Source organism: Chaetura pelagica, unplaced genomic scaffold (assembly GCF_000747805.2).
Source record: "Chaetura pelagica isolate M959 unplaced genomic scaffold, ChaPel_1.0 scaffold479, whole genome shotgun sequence".
NCBI classification, from domain to species: domain Eukaryota; kingdom Metazoa; phylum Chordata; class Aves; order Apodiformes; family Apodidae; genus Chaetura; species Chaetura pelagica.
In genome coordinates, this window is record NW_009954537.1 from 359788 (window position 1) to 375772 (window position 15985).

At 37.5% G+C, this 15985-nt stretch overlaps 1 protein-coding gene across 1 annotated transcript; it reads left to right on the forward strand.

Annotated features, from left to right (window-relative positions):
* Positions 1-930: 930 nt before the first annotated feature.
* Positions 931-15064, forward strand: SAMM50 (SAMM50 sorting and assembly machinery component). The gene is made up of 14 exons (XM_010004769.1): positions 931-1035; positions 2370-2471; positions 3261-3348; positions 4437-4543; positions 6514-6644; positions 6858-6945; positions 7354-7482; positions 8182-8253; positions 9355-9441; positions 11392-11462; positions 12195-12262; positions 13103-13249; positions 14127-14268; positions 15019-15064. Exons 1-14 carry the CDS (start codon positions 943-945, stop codon positions 15062-15064), a joined length of 1371 nt encoding a protein of 456 aa, XP_010003071.1. The 5' UTR covers positions 931-942.
* The last annotated feature ends 921 nt before the right edge of the window (positions 15065-15985 follow it).

Here is a 15985-nt window from a genome sequence, read left to right on the forward strand (position 1 = left end):
GACTCGGAAGTATCTAATTACCATGGCTAATTTCTGTTTCCCTTTCTTCCCCCCATGTTCTTAGTTTTATATCTGTCTGTGGTATAAACTGATAGACAATATTGTGTGGATGTGTAGTGTCTCATGCTTGCCTGAGGATTATTGGGAATGAGAGAGGATTCTGTTTTCATTTCACTTGTTTCTGATATGTACCAGCAATTTACTACTCTAGCCAAACAGCTAGCCTTAAATAATACAAGTGCTGTATTAGTGACTTAAGACTAAAAGTAGATTTACTGAGCTATCCAATCTTGACCTCTGCTTTTGCAAGTAACCCTGTATTTGCTCATGCTGGAACCCATTATCTATTGATAAGTCTTCTTTTAGGACTCTTTCAGTTATAGCAAATAAAGCCATGCTGTGCTGGAAACCAGTTGGATTAAAATGTTTGCCTCTGCTGGAGAGGGCCAGAGTTTCTTGAGTATTCCTTGGAAGGATCCTTTAAAAAGCAATATGAAAATAGAAAAGCACATCAACAGACACAAAGCAAAGCAGCATACTGAAAGCAACTTGCTTTGCTCTTTCACTCCCCCACAAAAACCCAAACTAAGTAGTGACACCCTGATTTTTTCAATTCTTTTTTTTCTGAGGATAGAATTCCTCTTTAACACAGAAAGCATGCCTTAAAAATAAGTTTATTTTTGGAAGAGTGCAGAGTATTTTTGATAAATGATTTGCCATGGAAGCTATCCAGCTTTCATTAACAAGCAGGTAGGTAACAAGTGTGTGGGTAATTCCCCTAATTTTAATTCTTCTCTTTTGCCTTTTTTCCCTTGTAACCTGAGAGAACACAGTGTCAAGAACCGTAGGGTTTTTTTCCTTGGCTAAAGGTGTAAATCACAAACTGTGTTCCCTATTGCATGCAGCTTTCTTGTGTGGTTTCAGAGTTTGGAGCCTCTTCCAATGGGTGGGCCAGAGCTTGGTGGCTTGGGAGAGGAAGCTGAACTGGTTGAAGTTGAACCTGAAGCCAAGCAGGAAATTCTCGAAAACAAAGATGTAAGTACCTGAACAACATCCTGATGGATTTTTTTCTGAGGATAAATGTTTTGCACAGTTGCTTGGTTTTCCTAAGAGGACTTTCTAAACTAGGATTTGAGATGTGAAAGAATGAAATTTAGTCCTGTGAATTTAATCTGTTGTTGTCTAGTTCCTGTTCTTTTTTTTCTTACCACAGGAGTTGTTATTAAAATTCAGCTCTGAGCTAACAGACCTGTTCCCAGCTGCTGCTTCCTCTTCTCTCTTGTAAGAGATTACTGCTTCTGCAGCCCTGCTTAGGAGCAAACCAAGCAACTGTCCTTAATCTGCTGGAGTGCAGCATCAGCCAGATTAAATTGCTACCACATGAGTTATATAAATTCAGCAGAGGCTGGTAACTTGTTTTTTTAATATTTCACGTGTAAAACCATGTCTGGCTTGGCTCATGATGTGTTTAGACATGCTAGAGGGATGAGATACCATGTGTTATCTTAGTTTTTATTAGTATTTTCCTTTCCCTTATGCTTGAGAGTCATCCTCTCTGGAAGCTTAATAGTGACCTTTGGTTTTCATTTTGGTCACTATGTACATATTCTGATAGGGCTTTTTCAAGTCACTTGCAGTAATGCCAGGTTGCTTATTCTGCTGTTGTATTACATATGAAAAAGTTTGGAGATTATTTTTTTTTTCACACATACACCTAAAATTATAATACACTGGAAAACTAAGGGAAATGCAATAACTTGTACCAGCTAACCTGGAGTGTGCTGTGATTTTTAAGATCAAGTTACCTCAGATGATAACATAACAAGATGAATGTTTTTAAGAAAATCTACAAATAATGTGAGTTAGCTGAAGATGCATTTGAAACTCCAATGATCCAGTGGTAGTAGCAGTAATTAGGATTTAAAGATTTATGTCTTGTAGGCTTATTTTTATTTTCTTTTAACTCTTTGCTTATGTGTAGGTGATACAAGAAATAGCTAAGTACGACTAACTACATGTTTTGTCTCGTGCGTCTTAGTATCTTAGTGTCACCTCTGCAGTGACTTCTTTGTCCATCCAACAGTTAGGACTGAAATGCCAGGAGCTACAGTCTGGTACTGCCTCTCCTGCTACAGCTGATATTGGTTTTGGTATTAGAGTTCTGTTTTTCTTTAATTTTCATGTTAAGGGAACAACTGACCAGGTTGTAGATGGCACTGATGTCTGATGGTGTAGGTGAGCAGTAGTTAGCCTAGGAGTTTTCAGGGTTTTTCACTTGGACAATGACAGTTTTTTTCTGCATTGATGATTTTTGTGCTCATTATTAGATGCAAATTCAGTATTTGTGTTCAAACATCTATTCTGTGTAGGTGGTGGTTCAGCATGTGCACTTTGATGGACTTGGAAGGACCAAAGATGACATTATCATCTATGAAATCGCTGATGTTTTCAAGGCTAAAAATCTTATTGATGTAAGTACTCCAGTGAATGTCAGACCTGCTGTTTAAATATTCAGGTGACAATTGTCCTTATTTTTTTTCTGTATTGAGCTTCTGCCTTCAGACATGGGGCAATTTCATCAGGTTTTGTGATGATTCTGATCTTGTGAAATGGAAGTCAAACAAATATGAGATACTGGCAGATAGGGTATTTTCTGCTGTATTCAGCTCAAAGATGTGAGAGGGCAAACAGCACCTGGTTATTTGTTAAGCTTCACTCTGCCCACATGAGAAATTGTTACTATGTAGGTGACACTTTCAGTTAATTTCCTGAAGATAAATTACAGGATCTCAGCACAGGTAACTGATGCCAGGCTCCACAGTGGATCAGAGTGTGACTTAGTGTCCATGTCCTTGCACTTTTAGGTAGTGATTCCTTCTGGAGTACAGCTGGTGCTTAGAACTGTAGATTGGTTCTAAATTTAAACAGATTAGGGTGTTGGTTTGTTGTTTCTTTTTCCCCAGAAGTGTGGGCACTGTAAAGAGCGGTATAATTTTTTAAGTACTGAAACCTATTTGGATAATAGATTACAGTATTATAACAATTAGGTTGCAAATGAACAAGAGGTAGGAATGAGCCAGATGCTCTGGATTTCATTTATTTCTTTACAGATTCAAGTGTTAAAGTGGTTGTGATCTTTTTTGAAGGTATCTTGGTATACAAAATACGTGAATATTGTATGACTAAGATGTGTTTCAAGAATTTTATCTTAGTTATTTTGAGGTAAACTGAAAGACTGAGCAATTTATCCAATCCTGTAGGTGATGAGAAAATCACATGAAGCTCGTGAAAAGTTGCTTCGTCTGGGAATCTTCAGACAGGTAGAGGTTCTGATTGATACCTGTCAAGGTATGTATTGCCTTGGTAATCCTGACATTTTTTTCTCATGTGCACACAAAGACACATGCATGCCTACAATGTGTATTTCCCTGTGTAATAAGTTGGACACTATTTGTGTATATAACTTAATCTCTCCTTATACCTTCATGTATTTTAGATGTACCTGTACGTGTGATATATGTATATATACACACATATGTCTACATCCATTATCCTTACAAAAAAGATGTATTTGCATGTCTATGTGTATGTGTATATAAATATTACTTGTATACATGCAAAATTGAGTGAATTTCCAGCACTAAAATAATTACAATACACATCCCTTAATCCAAAGTTTCAGAGGAGCACTTAAAGAAAAGCTCGAAAATGTGACCTTTATATCCATGTGTTACTCATCACATAACTGACATTACACCAGCACATCTGTGGTGCTTAAGGAAATACTAGCAGTTGTAGCAGTATGTATGAACAAGCTGAGTATGCATGTTTCCCAGTCAGGCTCAGTTGGTATTCCTGGACTTGTGGCTGCTTTTCAAACTCGTTGCCATTCTCTTCAGCAGAGGAAAGTTGTGTTATTGAGAAGAAAACACAGTGCAGTCCCACAGTTGGCTGGTGATGGGATGCTGTTCCATTTGCTTCCAGCAGAATTAGGTCCTCTTGACAGCTGGGTTATGGAACAGCTGCTGGAGCCAGAGCCCTGAGGGGTCTGGGTGGATTCTGTTGTTCAGTGCTTAATCACAGAGTACTGGTAGCTCTGCCCTATTGAAAGTGTTCTTGTCACATCTGTACCCCTCCCATTTCTGTTGATTCTAATGTAAGAATTTGTGTACCCATTTGTCTTTAGTGGAGAGGTAATGAAGAAATGTTACTATTTCATAATTAAACTAACATGTTGATGGTTAAAGCCAGTCATGCTAGAATTGAATCAGATTCTGCACTCATCCAAGCATCTTTTTCTCAAGCTGTTTTTTTTTATAATGTAGGTTTTTATTATAATTTATTTCAGCCACTTTTCAAATAATTCAAGTAATCTGTCTGCATTTTTCTAGATAGCTCTTTAGAGATAACACATGTTTCTTTGTTTGTTTATGTAGGAGATGATGCCCTTCCAAATGGTTTAGATGTAACCTTTGAGGTAACAGAATTGAGACGACTAACTGGAAGCTATAACACTATGGTTGGCAATAATGAAGGCAGTATGGTATGGATTATTTAAAATAGTTCTTAACTCCTTTTGTTACTGCTCTTACTTTCATGTCTCAAACCTAGGAAGGAAATTGGTGATTAAATAAGTGAGGGCTTGAGCCAAGCCAAATTATTTTTCTTGATCCAGCTTTACTAAGGCTTTGGCAAGGCCTCTGTCTTTAAAGAGTCTTTGTATTAGTCAGGCTTTCATTCAGAAAAAGCCTATTTTGAGCTAGGGAGGAATACTGAAGCCTCCAACTCCATATGTTAATTTTTTAATTCTTAAAATTACTTAAATTATGTCTTGGTAGTATTTAAGCCGCTTTATCCACTGGATAGATTAGTAAGGAGTGTTTGACATTTAGTTTCCTTGAGTTCTATTAAAAAGGTTTTTCTCCTCAGTCAAAATGCTTCATGTTAGATTTAGAAATTGTCCTGAGTTTTCACTGGTTTAGACCAGTACCAGTTATTCTGGGCTGCAAAAGACAAGGTTTTTTCAAACCCGAGTAAACTGCAGAACTCATTTCCATTTGATTCAGTTAAGGATGCATCAGGTTAAAACCTTGTGTGAAAAATACTTATGAACTGACACAAAAACTAACAGCTGCACTGTTGTACTGTTAATGTGCTTTTAATGGAAGACCTGGTGTAAGTAAATCAGGCTTCCAGGTGCTCATTCCTGCACCCATTCCACCTTCTCATGTGCACAGTGCAGCTGTGCCTGGGGCTGGTAGATAAGCCAGATCAAGGGACTCATCCTTTTCTTCTTAGGGGTATTTTTAACCTGGCTAAGATGCTGCATGACTCAGGTGCTGGTGTTTTGCAAATGCAAGGAGAATAGGAGCTCAGTGAGTTCTCTGCTGCTGAGGACTGTCCAGGGTGTTGCTGCCTGAATGAAACCAGTGGGGAATCCTGCTTGTTGGTTCTAGTGCATTAGAAAATAGTCTGAAAGCTCCTTTGGTTGCTCCTTTAGTGCTCAGCTTCTCCTTCTATTTGATTTAATTTGTTACATTGAAGTAAAATGTTTGGGTTATATAAAAGCATGACTTGTATACGTTGGTGTTGGCAGCAGAGATGATGTTTCCTTAAGAGTTGAATAGATTTTACATGTATTCTAATCCCTTAAATTCATCAGAAGTCTATGAATGTATTATTTCATACTAATAGCCCTTTCTGGTTAGTTGGGTAATTGCATATTAGCCATGACCACAAGGTTCAAGTGACTGATTGGCTTCCAATAGCTGTTAGACAAAGGCAATCAGGGTTTGGTAGCTTTTCTACATTCTTTTAAAATAGAACGCACAGTAATAAAACAGCCATGGTAATGTCTGTGCTTGGAGGAAACCTGCTCCATCTTGTCTGCCAGAAGGCCAGGAGCTGCCAAAGGATACAAGAAATTTGTGTCAGAACAGGCAAAAGTGCTTAACTAGTTTCTGGAAGATTGTAATGGCATGTTGTACTGCTGTCAGGACTGATTGCAAAAGTAACTTATTCCTCAAATAAAAATACAGGAAAGTTGCTCTCTATTGATAATTTTCCATTAGCTTTTTGCTGTGGTTCCAATGAACCCAACTTGACAAGTAGTTTTCCAGATCATCAGCTACAAATTCTGCACTTGCAGCGCAGCTGCTTATTATGCCAAAGACTTACTCTGCTGGGCTTTGAGACTGGCTGGGAGATGTTGCTTGAAATAATAACAGTACTGGTGATACAGTGAGAATGCAAACTAAGTCAGCAGCTACTGGAAAGCAATAAAAATTGAATGATTAACTGTAACTTGTGCTACTGTGGTGGCTTTTGCTGCCAGTACAAAGACAAATCTAACTTAAAAGAAAAACACATTGAGTTAAAACTGGTTTTAATGTCTTCATTTCTAATTGTCAGGGTAGATATGCTTGTCTTCAGCATACGATTAAAATGCATGACTGCAAAGTATGTGAAATGTTGTGAGGGGTTTTATTTTTTTTTTAATTCAATTTTCTGTAGGTGCTTGGGCTCAAGTTCCCAAATCTCTTTGGGCGTGCAGAAAAGGTAACCTTCCAGTTCTCCTATGGAACAAAGGAGACTTCATATGGCCTGTCATTCTTCAAACCACAGCCTGGAAGCTTTGAAAGAAAGTAAGTGATACATTTTTGAGTGCCTCTTTTTTTTTTGAGTGAAAGAATATAAAGCAATTAATAAGATCTTTCATTGAGTAATAATTAAATGTATTCCTTTCCTGAGGGTCTGTTAAAAATGTAGCAGAGCTGTTTTAAGTTTTTGTGATAATTTGAAACTCTACCCACTTAACTAGTTTCCCTTTGAAACCCACCATTAATGCTGTGTTTTAGTTTTTCAGTTAACTTGTATAAAGTCACTGGACAGTTCCCTTGGAGCTCTCTTCGTGAAACTGATAGAGGAATATCAACAGAATTTAATGTAAGTGTAGCACAAGCGTTTGTGGAACACATGCTTCATTTACATTGAATTCATATCAACATAAAAATACCAGTGTGTTTTTCTGCAAACGTTTAATGTTTAAAGTATCATTTCAGAGAGGCAGCTGGTTGCCTAGCTCACTGTATCAGTGCAATTCAAGATATTTTTCATTTGGGATGGATTAAGTAGTGTGCACCTACTTGGAGCAATTCTCCTGGCTGCAGCAGGAAGAACATTGCTCTGAAATGTAAAAGGGTTTCTCTCTGATCCAGGAAGTTTGCAAAGGAAAAGCATAGACTCCTATAAAAAAAACTGTACAGAAAGATTTTTTTGGGGAAATGTTTATTTTAATAATAAAAGTATTATTAGCAAAGTAATATTATGTCTTACTCAATTCTTTATTTGTAGTTTCCAATCTGGAAGACCAATCACACACTGAAGTGGGAGGGTGTGTGGAGAGAGCTTGGCTGCCTTGCTAGAACAGCATCCTTTTCTGTTCGAGAAGAAAGTGGACACTCTCTTAAGTCTTCTCTCTCTGTAAGGCTTTTCCCTGATATTTGTAATAAAAATATTATTTTGAGTCATCTAATAGTTATGAATTATAACAAAGGAGCTTTTTGTCTTAGTAGGTAGCGTTTTTAACTTCAGACATCTTTTTCTGTGTTTGGTCAATCACAAAGAGTTGTCCAGGAGGTCCAAAGAGAAAAACCACAGTGTGGTAGTTGAGTGTTGTAGCATTTTTGAGTGTTGCCTAGACTGGCTTGTTCTTCCTGCAGGGCTTCATCCCTGTCACCTGCCCTTTCTTTTTGCAGAATTGTCTTGTTTTGTAGAAGATTTGATCAGTAAATTTCATAATCCTGCAGTTACCGTGCCCTTTCTAAATATTATTTCCTATAGCAGTTTTTGGTCATTTGTCACCTTTAATTGTAGGAGATAAACTTTTTGCAGGTTACTGTCACAAAACTGGTGATATATGCTTGGGCATTGTTGCTGCTTTATTTTTGGTGTGTACCATGCCAAAAGATGGAAATGTATGCATTTTATGTGGCCTCTAAATACAAAATTTACGTTAGCCTTGTAGGTACACTGTCCCCAAATCCATAAAGCTACAGTAGTCTTAGCTGGAGGTGTGATTTTCATCCACTGTTTGCACAGTTTGTGAAGGAAAATAATAGTGGCACACTGTGGTATGCAATAGATATGTTAACCTAAAAATAATTGTGTGATTCTTTTCAGCATGCCATGGTAATTGATTCCCGGAACTCCTCGATCTTGCCAAGGCGAGGTGCTTTGCTGAAAATTAATCAGGTAGTATTAAATCTGTTATGCTATGCTTAGATTTTATCAGTAAGTGTATTTCAGTAAGTCTTAATGTATCTAATTGATGTTCATGTTAAAAATATCTGAAGTTAGAAATCAATCCTAAATTGACTAGGATACAGTGATGACCAGTATTCACTTCTTATCTTTATTGTGTGTGCCTTTTAAAAGCATGAAACCTTTTCTACAGTGGCAAGTTTTCAGTTGTGTACATTTGTGTACATTTGTTCATTTCTCAAACAGCATGGACATTTTACCTTGCCATTAGCATGAAATTACTGATTAGCTGAGACACATTATCCCTGATGATATTCACTCTAAATTTACAGTAGCTAATAGTCCTTGTTTTCTAACACTGTAATGTAAGACTACCAGACTGTGGTCCTCTTGCTGCTGACTAAGTTTGTAAGTCTTAGAATTAAAAATGAAAGACTGGGTAAAAATAACTCTCAAAGGCAGGTATCATTTTGGCACAGAAAGTGGTTTTCACTCTTGTTGCTTTCAGAACTTTTAGAAAAGCTGTTTTTTCTGCTGTAGGGGTTAATACTTCAGGACCATTAACTTCTGCAATGCTTTAGAAGCAGATTGCTTTGAAATGGCATTGGAACTAGAAGTGCTCCTGTTCCTGTAGGCAGCAGTGAAGTGTTCTGAGTGAGAAGGGTGGTTATAACTCAGGGTTTAGTTAACATATGATTTGTTAACTGCTGCCTCTAGCGCTGATTCAGACACTTGTTATATTCAGCTGGCACTGGTGTAATGCAACTGGCTGTCTTGGTCTTCAGCCCTTCTTTAGTACAGATGAAATCTTCTCAGGTCCTGGGTGAATACATCAAGAGGTTTGATTTCAGGTGCTGAATTTTCCAGCTCCTTCTGTTTTGCTGTTATTTAAAAAATGGTTTAGAAAGCAATAGCCTGGTTAGATGCTGCTCATTGTTCTGAGGGTCATGTGTGTTTTTTTGTCTCTCCATGTAGTAGATCTGTATTTCTTGTACAGAAAACACTGCTTAGGCTGATGCAGACATGATGAACTTTTAGGGGGAAGAAACATGTAGTACCTGTTACAACTTCCATAAACCTATGTCTTTGCAGGAGCTGGCTGGCTATGCAGGTGGAGATGTGAGCTTTCTAAAAGAAGATTTTGAATTTCAGTTGAATAAGCAACTTCTCTGGGATTCGGTAATTTTTTAAAAGATATTTTAGTAATTAATCTGAGGAAATGAAAGATGGGTGATGTAGAGATCTTGATTTGTTTTTTTGTGTGGTTTTGTTGTGGTTTTTTTGAAGTTTAACACTCTTTATTTTTACTTTGACATTCCTGTCATGCATAGTCACACTTGAGAAATGGGGAAAGAAGTTGGGAAAGAAGGATTTGTCCCACAGTTAACTGTATGAATGCTTTTCCTTTCAGGAGTAATGCTGGGCATATCTGTTCTTTGTGATTTTTGTTTTTTTAAAAAACTACAGCCTTTGTTCTGTCTCTTTCACTAGGTTACGAATATTCTGACTCACCTTGGCTTAGTTTTCTTTTGTCATTGTAAAATATGAATATATGAATACCAATTTTGGTATCATAGCATTATTTTTTGCTATGCATATCATAGCATTATTGATATGCTATTTATCACAGCATATTATTTTTTGTCTGCAAAATGGTTGAGCAAGAATGGGAAGGCTGATTTCACTACAACATATTAAACTCTTCATATTTGTGCACAAAGAACAATTTAAGAAAGACACATGGTAGTATGACCATTTTATGAGATCCCAGTCTGCCACCCTGTTGGCAAAGCAAATCCCAGATAGTGTGCTGTTTACCTTTGTACTTTGGTTTGGAGTAACTGCTGTTTTGAAGCAAGTTCCTGTATCATCATCACCGAGAAGTCTTGGTTTGGTTGGCAGAGTATTTTTTGTGTGTACCAACTCTATTTCCTTAAGAAGTGACACTGGATAATTCTGCTTCAAGCTCACGTTTAATGTACTCTGGCTTCTTATGAGAACTTGGAGGTCTTAAGTTTCAGGGCATCTTTTGCAGCACAGAGATAATATGAGGTAGAAATAGGTGTTTTTCTGCTTAGTTAAAGAAGAGTTGAATTGCATACTAGAAATATTCCTATATACTAACAAAACCCACCAAACCAAAACAAAAAAGCATTGAGTATATCTCTGCCTCTAGATAGCTTTTTTGGGGATGACTGGAATATCAAAGAAGTTCTAGGAGACTGGGAGAATGTTAGCATTGTGCCAACAGTGCAACTGAAAAAGTACTTGTGTAGTCCAGGTACTGATGGACTGGTGCTGTAGGGACCTGTCTGCTATTTCATGCTTTTATTCCTAGGTTACTTGGTGCAAATAACACAGTGTACATCATTGTATGTAACCCATTGGTTACAGGCATAGACTCATGAAAAACTGACTGTTGCACCTGCCATGTATTGTGTAACCACACAGACATGTACCCTGTGATAATGGCAGGGGAGGCAGCTGGGGGCTGGCAGGGCAGATAGCAGGAGTGTGCTGTGAAAGTGATTGTCCAACACCTTTAGCCTAGATACTGACAAGAGATCTCACTGTCTGGCAGTTGTTTTTCTGCTTGGCAAACAGGTAGCAGGCAAATGTTTTACATGTATTTATAGCTCCCAAGAACTACTGTATAGATAAGCAGTAATGATGTATGCATGTTTGATGTCAGTATAGAGTGGCAAAAGAGGGTTACGTCTAATTATAAGGCTAATTTACAGACAGGTAATAATTGTACATTTTTGGTAGCTATTTGCTGGACTTCACATTCTATGAGTTTACAATTGTCAGGACTTCCTTATGTCAGCAGTGTTATCTTATTTCAATACCTGAGAATCCATAAGAAAATAGTTTCTTTTAGCTCTTCTGAAAGCAGCACTAGGTTCAAACGGATGTTGACTTTTTCAAGAGGTAGCACAGCATGAAAGCAAGAGGGCAGCAGTGTTCAAGAGTTTCCCAAAAATGCTGTTAATGATGGGGTGGTATCCATGCATACACTGTGATTATCTGTCACTTTCTGTCAGACTAATGGAAGTGTCCCAACAATGAAGTTTTACTAATACTGTTTTTAGGGAAATATTAATAAAACACTTATTTTTCTCTTCAAAGGTTTTTTCAGCATCGCTTTGGGGTGGAATGCTAGTGCCTATTGGCGACAAACCATCCAGTATAGCTGATAGGCAAGTATTTTTAATGTTCCTTAATATTTTTTTTCCAGTCAGCCTAGGTAATGTGTAAAGCAAACTCTCTAGCAGAAGGAAGCAGCAGTAGTGATAAAGTAAGTTTCTAGTTAGTTTTAATTGCATGTTACTGCTCATTCTGGGTTTGATTTTCATATGAGGGTAGTATAAATTTATAGTTTGCTGTGTAGTGGCTCTGCTTGCCAATATTTTTGGTTGCAAAATGGTCTTTGCCATCTGCAAAACTTTCTATCAGACATAGAGAACACTGTAGGTGTTTTTAGATGTAAAGCCACAGTGTAACTAAGTGGGCTTTTTTAGGCAGTTTTGCTCTCTCACACTTGTTTGAAGATCACTAGCAGAACCATTTCGACTTAAATTTTCTTACAGTAACTGTGAAGTGTCAGCTCCACATGTCATAGATCTTAACTACAGTACTTCTCTCAAAATGATTACGACAGACAGAATCAGACAGTATCCTGATTCTTCAATGCTGAGGAACCTTTGGGTCTGATCTTCATAAGTGATGGAGGAGTGATTTTTATTTTTAATTCTTCCACTTATTCTGATGTGGGGTTTTTTGGCCAAATGCATCAGAATTTTAAATAAACTTAATTGAGCCTGTTACAAAGTTGCCTGTAACTCTGAAAAGCAATGTTAGAAGTACAGCTAGATGTTTTCAAATCTGTCCTTCAAGTGAAGCATTACATTCAATGTTACTGTATTCACTAGGTTTTACCTTGGCGGACCAACAAGCGTGCGTGGGTTCAGTATGTACAGCATTGGACCTCAGAATGAAGGTGTGAAACTTTTAAATCCTACTCCTCTAACAAGACTGTAAATATTAGTGTGTAACAGAGAATCAGATTCTGCCCTTATGCTTTGTATGGCTTAAAAAATATTGCACTTATTCTGCCCTTTAGTCTGAGGGATGTTACGTCTTTGGTATTAGTTCTCAAAGGAAGAAAGCCACAGTGTTCTTAGTTAAGCCATCAGCTAGTTCTGAAAAACAAGTGTGTGTTCAGAGTTGCTTGCTTCCTGTATGTCACTTTAATTAGTAAGCTTACTAATTCAGCTTTCAAGCTGAAGAAATTCTCAAAAGATGGTTATAGCAACAGTCACATGACATCTCTATTAGATACAGCGTATGTTCAGGTAGTTTAGGGGAAAGGTAATCTGATCAAAAGCATTTTGAGGGTCAGGACCTTCCTGAGTTCTGTTCCTTACTGTGCTACTAACTTGCTGTTATCAATAGATTCTGTATTCAATATATTTGAAAGCTTACTGTTCAATAGTATCTATTTCTCTAAATCTAAAAACCTATTTCCCTAAATCTAAAATCTTAGTTTTAAAACTAAGGCAAGTATTTCAAAGATGTTCACGAGGCAGTCTCTGATGAACCACAAGTAGGTGTATGTTTCAGGCTGTTCTAGTGAGGAAGAGAAGAAAAAAGGGCTATTCACTTAGGTTGAAAGAATTGTATGGTACTCTTTTTACTTGATAGTAGTCAGGTTAGAGAAAGGTAGAAGCAAGAGCTGAAAAAGAGGTAGCATGCAATATAAAATAACTGAAGGATTTATTCTTTGAATATCTTTCCCAGTAAACATTTGTATTCCAACATTTCCATGTTCCCTAACTAGGTGATTACTTGGGAGGTGAAGCCTACTGGGCTGGAGGGTTGCATCTCTACACCCCTCTCCCTTTCCGGCCAGGCCGGGGAGGGTTTGGAGACCTTTTCCGAACACATTTCTTCCTCAATGCTGGAAACCTCTGCAATCTCAACTATGGTAAGATTCAAGAGAAATGTATGTAACAAAACCTGCTTTTCTCTCTAGATAAAAGCAGTAAGAAGGAAAGCTCTTCTGTGTCTGTTTATTGAGAAGCAGTTTGTTTACCCTGTATGTTTCGGTGCCTGTCAAAAAGCTGCTGTTATTAAGTTGTATATTTGAGAGATTGCTAGTTGGTTTTTTTTAGCTCTCTACATAAATTCTAGCACAACCTGTAGGAAAGAGAGTTAGAATGGTAACAGTAGAATCTGTGAATAGGTTAATTGCAGACCAGGTGGTAAGTGATTAACACCCGCTGTCTTACACCATTCTGCAAAGAAATTGGAAGATGTTGTTCTAGTGGGATTTTAATGTTTTCTAAGATGAGCTAAATAAAAAGTGGTGGCATTAGAGCATAGATGAGGGTGCAGTAACTGATGTGATATTTGTGTGTGTGTGTGTGTCTTCCATCCCCAACTTTTGTCAATTTATATTTCAGTGTATTAAGGTACAATTTTTCGGTATCAGTTAAATCAATTTGGGGATATAGTGATATTTGATGTCTGCCTTGCTTGATGGACACTTCATGCAGAATTGAAAAGCAGACAAATCAACTTCATAACTAACAGAGACCCAAGTCTTCAGTAGTCATTTCCAGATTGATGCAAGTAGGTACCCTATGGAGAGACATGAAGATCAACCAGCAATCCACCTAGAATTGTTAAATTCTGTCGTTTGAGTCCAAGGTGGCATTTATGGGAGTTGTGGGCAGTAAATCCATTCTGAATCTGCAGGACGTGCTCCGAGTGGTCTGTCTTGTAGCTCTGAAATTCAATTTAGCCTTTGACCACCTTGACAGTCTACTTTGATTCTTGTTCTCCTGATCATTTGCTTTCAGGTGATGGTCCCAGAGCTCACCTGCAGAAGCTGGCAGAGTGTATTCGATGGTCCTATGGTGCCGGCATCGTGCTCCGACTCGGAAACATTGCTAGATTAGAACTTAACTACTGTTTCCCCATGGGAGTACAGTCTGGTGATAGGTTTGTTTTTTACACCCTTTTCTTTCATGCTACTAACTGGTTTTAAAGTTTATTGCACTTATGTCTGGTTTTGGCAGAGAGAACTGCTGCCTTTTAGGCTTGTTTATTTTATACCAGTTTAGAGATGATTCAGCTGGCTATATTCGTGTTGGTTTAAGAGTACTTTGTGGTTTAAGAATTTGTATTCCAAGTTTCAAAGTTCATTGAACTTGAGATCAGCTGTTGAAATGTATGAATAGCTGTGTAGCAGGTTTTATTTCTTGAGGGGAAATGATCAAACAGCTCACAGGATTTTCTTAAGCCTTCCAAAATGAAATGATTGGATAAATACTGAGCTTAATGTCTTTGCTTGAACAATGAAAACAAATTTAACTCTAGATAAAGGGAGAATAAATTAATTTGTTATAAACAAATTATCCTACATCAAACAAATATAGTATGTAATGGAAAAGCTTCAGGGGGCTTGTTCTTGCCTGTGAATACTATGTGACATCCTCTATTTCGTACTTGTCATTCATACAAGTGAATAATAGAAATTTTAAGATTATGGGCTTTATTTTGCAAATCAAAACACTTTCTATGAATGACAGATTGGCAAAGCATTTATTTAAAAAAAACCCCTTTGTTAGCTAAAATTGGACTCGTGACTGTAAAAAGATGGAAAAATTTGGGAAATTGAGGGTAGGGATAATTTCATTTCATCAGGACCTTCTCTGTCACTTAGGTTGTTTATTTTTTGTTTCTTTTCAGGATATGCGATGGTGTTCAGTTTGGAGCAGGAATAAGATTTCTATAGTACAGAAACATTTTCCATCAGGATATGAAATTATGCTTTGGAATTGAAATCAATACTATCATCTATCTCAATATGGTCTAACATTTTTCTTGAAAAACAGCTACACATCTGAGTGATTTTTCCTCTCAGACGCCACCAAAAAACCCTACATTAAAGAATTATGTTCTAAAGGTTCTTTGTACTTCTGATTCTTATCAAAGAGGGGAGAGTGTAGGATTCTACAGAGTTGTGTTGTGTCAGAAATTGGCTCTTGGATACAGTTCAGGTGCTTACAATTGCCATTGGCCTGCACAGCCTTCAGTCTTCCAACCACAAGTGTTGGGATGACCAAGTGTGAGTGTGGCTGAAGTGGTCATTAACAGGGAACAGTTTTCCTGCATCATTAGCTTCTGTGAGCAAATGACCATGAAAAAAGCCTGTTATGCATCAGAATTATTTGATACAAATAATGGTTTTCAGTGAATCGTAATTCTCTGATTTGAATATATTTCACTCTTGTAAAATCATCTCTTTAAATGCCTCCTACAATCTGAATTGCATACTCTAAAAATTCCAGTCAGCTGTCTAGCACAATAAATAGTAAAATTCAAAAATAACTTTGAAAGGTGAAGAGTTCTCAACTCAGGCACTTTGGACTGTTCTGGTGCTGTCAGCAAATCCATTGATTTGGGTCTTGCAAACACACATTTTGTAGCAGGTTCAAAAAGGGATCCTGCCTTGTGTCCTTTTCTGGGAGAGGTGTGCTTCTCTGCTGACTTCTTTAGGGGCTAATTTAATCTTAAAAGTCACCTCCTGCTTTATCCCTTGGCAGATATTCTAGTTTTTAGGAAGTTGGACTAATTCAGTAGTTTAGTCCTAACAGCTCATCTTTGAGATAGTTCCATACTGATCTTTTTCAATGTGTATCAGTTCAGAGTTGTC

Bases quoted from the DNA above. Each gene is read 5' to 3' on its own strand.
- SAMM50 (XM_010004769.1), top strand. From the start codon at position 943: ATGGGTGGGCCAGAGCTTGGTGGCTTGGGAGAGGAAGCTGAACTGGTT. The intron at 6,645-6,857 runs GTAAGTGATACA...GCTGTGTTTTAG, and splicing joins CCTGGAAGCTTTGAAAGAAA to TTTTTCAGTTAACTTGTATA. The intron at 9,442-11,391 runs GTAATTTTTTAA...TTCTCTTCAAAG, and splicing joins AGCAACTTCTCTGGGATTCG to GTTTTTTCAGCATCGCTTTG.